The following is a 3,356-nucleotide window of genomic DNA, read 5'->3' as shown; positions in this document are numbered from 1 at the left end:
ATTATCAAGTATTTAATGTGTGTATTTAGCTAAAAATAAATATTTGTAATGTTAATTGATTACGACATTTCAATGTGTGAGTTGTAGCATAAAACTAAGGTTATATATGATATAATAGCATTAAGAAAAGGTCAGTATATGCTAAAGATAGCACTAATGAAAGTTATTATATGATAAAGATAATACTAAAAAAAACTATAATATGGTAGCATTAAGAACAAGTTATTATACATCAAAGATAGCCTTAATAATTAACGCCGTAAAATGTTTTCATATCAATGTATATATGTTATATCTTCTTATCTTTAATAGCATTGGTTATAGCTACACAAAAATGCTATAAAAAGTCTTGGACTTTTAATAACATGGGTTGTCAGGATCTATGTAAAAACGCTTAAAAGGAAAACGTTATAGAAGCCTTTTTAAGCGTTTTTTGTTAGCTAACTTATTTTTTATTTCTTGTAGTGAAATAGGTTTAACTTTCAAAAATCAAAAGTATGAAATAAAATTGTTGCCAAACGGAGCCTATTTTTTTTAGTTTTCAAATTTTGACTTTTTTTTTTTTTTTTTTTTTTTGTAACCTAGGTAGATAACAAAGGAAAAAATTTTAGAGGTGGAAATAGTGTTTATAGGCTAAATTTAAAAAAAAAAAAAATGAAATAAAAAATTAAATGGCTACCAAACGAGGCCATAGTTTTTTTTAACTTGTTTTTGTTTTTACAATTTGTCTAATAACTCGATTAATATTTTATTTAAGAAAGATGAAAACTATAGTCAAGAATTTTGGAGGAAATAAGCATAAATCTTTAGAAAAATAAAAATAAAAACGAAATCGTAATCAAACGGAGTCTATTTTTTTTACTATAATTAATTAATGTTTTACCCTAATGATAAATTTGAAATAATTATGAAAGTAGAAGTTAATGTATATTAAGGGTAAATATCAATTTATACCTTTAAACCTTTTGGTCGTATCAATTTAAGCCCTAGACTAATAATTTTATCAATTTAAACCCTATACTCCAAACTAATAATTGTCTCAATTTTTTTATCAATTTAAACTCTAAACTAATAATTGTATCGATTCAACCATTGAATTTTCATAAGTGTATCTATCTAAACATTGAACTTTCTTAAATATATCAATTTAAATCTTAAACTCTCATAAGTATCCAAATAAAATATAATAAAGAATTTAAATTGATACAATTATTAATTTAAAATTTAAATGGTAAAACTTCCAAAATTTTAGAGATATAAATTTATCATAATATTAAATAAGAGCCTTTTTCAAACAAGATGAAACCTCTTTTTTGCTTTTTTCTTTTTTTTGGTAATTTAACAATGGTTTAATTTTTAATTATATAATTCGAGATTTGTTAGCAAGTTATAAAATAGAAATTCCGAGCTTGCCGAAAATAAATTTGTGGGAATTATCTGTTAAAAAAAAAAAAAAAAAAAAAAAGGAATTGACAGCTGTGGGATTTGAACCCACGCCCTTTCGGACCAGAGCCTAAATCTGGCGCCTTAGACCACTCGGCCAAACTGTCTGTATTGAGAGGGAAATAGTAGTTAAACAATTAAAGTATAAATTAGAAGGAATTGGGCTCAGAAAAGAAAAGGCTAACATACGATGGAAAACAAACCGGCCCAATTAATTCCACAGGCACGCGCATGGCACGTGAGGAAAAATCCGAATCTGTTGTCCCAGTTGGTGGCGAAGCAAGCACAGCCTTATCAAATTGTGTGGCGAAGAATGCAGATTGTAGAATGTAGATAGAAAAATCCCCATTCCTTCTCCCAATCTTAACCCCATTTCTCAATCCGCCATTGTCATCTTCCTCAAACCTCCAAAACCTCCATCTCCACGCAGCCATGGCGAACGTAATCATGGCCTCTTCCAAGCCCCTCTCCCCTCCTCTTTCCATCTCCAACAAAACCCCCAAATTCTCCATCCCCAAAACCCTAGCCCTAATCCCATCATTCCTCAAAAAGCCCCAATCGATCTCTCTCTCCTCCTCTACTCTCAAATCCCTCTCCCTCTTCGCCGCCACATCCCTCTCCTTCGCTCCCCCTTCCCTCGCCGAAGAGATCGAGAAGGCCGCCCTCTTCGACTTCAACCTCACTCTCCCAATCATGATGGCTCAATTCCTCCTTCTCATGGTGGCTCTCGACAAAATCTACTTCTCCCCACTGGGTAAATTCATGGATGAAAGAGACTCCGCCATTAAAGAGAAGCTCAACAGCGTCAAAGACACCTCCGAGGAGGTCAAGCAGCTTGACGAGCAAGCTGCCGCTGTCATGAGGGCTGCTAGGGCGGAGATTTCGGCGGCGCTTACGAAGATGAAGAAGGAAACTCAGGCGGAGGTGGAGGAGAAACTGGCGGAAGGGAGGAAGAAAATTGATGCGGAGTTGCAGGAGGCATTGGCGAACTTGGAGAATCAGAAAGTGGAAACCATTAAATCCCTCGATGCTCAAATTGCAGCTCTTAGTGACGAGATCGTCAAGAAGGTTCTTCCCGTTTAAATCAATTTCTGTTGTGTCCTGTTCTTAGGGTTCTAATTGCCATACCTACCACCGATCTGATTGTCATATGGGTTTCGTTCTGTTTTGATTTCTACTTATATATATTTTTTGCCTTGTAATCATAATGAACGAACAATTCAATGTATAAACAATTAAACATCGTTTTTTTTATTTTTATTTTTCCACTTAAACTGCTTACTTTTAATTTATTGTTAATTCTCAATTTTACCCGTAATGTATTCAATTTTTCCAACCAAGCTCAAATGTTCTACATATCATGATATTTTTCAATTAATTAAGTCATTGGATAAACTTATATGGAGAAGCGTGTAGATGACTTTCGATGCAAGGTTTGCCTTGTTAATTACGTCTATTATAACAAAATTGCAAATTTGGAAGGAAGCTATTATCACATAAAATCTCTTCAGAAATTGTATGAAAATTAGGTTTAAAAATGGTAAAATAACATTAAGTTAATTTTGCATAATAAAATGCACGAGTGCAAGTGATTTTGAAGTGCCTAAAAGCCTCAAAAATTACATATTATATACTTAAATTTTTGCAATCCATTTTTCTATACCATTTAAATATAAAACTATACAAATTCAAGTGAGCAATACTTGGACATTACATCTCACTCTAATAACATACACAAATATAAAAAATATTTTGATAAAGAAATAAGAATAGGGTTGATAGATATTAACTATAACACACCTGAATATTTTTCAATTTAAGATACTCATCTATTTTGAGTCAAGATTATATTTGACTAACAAGTAAAAATTTCATATGCAATTATACACAAATTCTAACCGGAAAAAGATCAT

General features: G+C 31.9%; 1 protein-coding gene and 1 non-coding gene across 2 annotated transcripts; one reads left to right on the top strand and one right to left on the bottom strand.

The window, feature by feature from the left end:
* Positions 1 to 1,470: 1,470 nt before the first annotated feature.
* Positions 1,471 to 1,550, bottom strand: TRNAL-UAG (transfer RNA leucine (anticodon UAG)). The gene has a single exon. It is a non-coding gene; the product is annotated as a tRNA-Leu (tRNA).
* Positions 1,551 to 1,689: 139 nt separating this feature from the next.
* PDE334 (ATPase, F0 complex, subunit B/B', bacterial/chloroplast) lies at positions 1,690 to 2,697 on the top strand. Its single transcript, XM_039030808.2, has one exon. It carries the CDS (start codon positions 1,876 to 1,878, stop codon positions 2,524 to 2,526), a length of 651 nt encoding a protein of 216 aa, XP_038886736.1. The 5' UTR covers positions 1,690 to 1,875; the 3' UTR covers positions 2,527 to 2,697.
* The last annotated feature ends 659 nt before the right edge of the window (positions 2,698 to 3,356 follow it).

The sequence above is a fragment of the Benincasa hispida genome, chromosome 4 (assembly GCF_027475165.1).
Source record: "Benincasa hispida cultivar pf3 chromosome 4, pf3_genome.v1.1, whole genome shotgun sequence".
Lineage (NCBI taxonomy): Eukaryota > Viridiplantae > Streptophyta > Magnoliopsida > Cucurbitales > Cucurbitaceae > Benincasa > Benincasa hispida.
Note: the sequence above shows the minus strand (reverse complement) of the source record. Positions and strands in the feature narration are given on the sequence as shown.

Excerpts from the sequence above, each read along its gene's own strand:
- PDE334 (XM_039030808.2), top strand. The coding sequence starts at position 1,876 with ATGGCGAACGTAATCATGGCCTCTTCCAAGCCCCTCTCCCCTCCTCTT.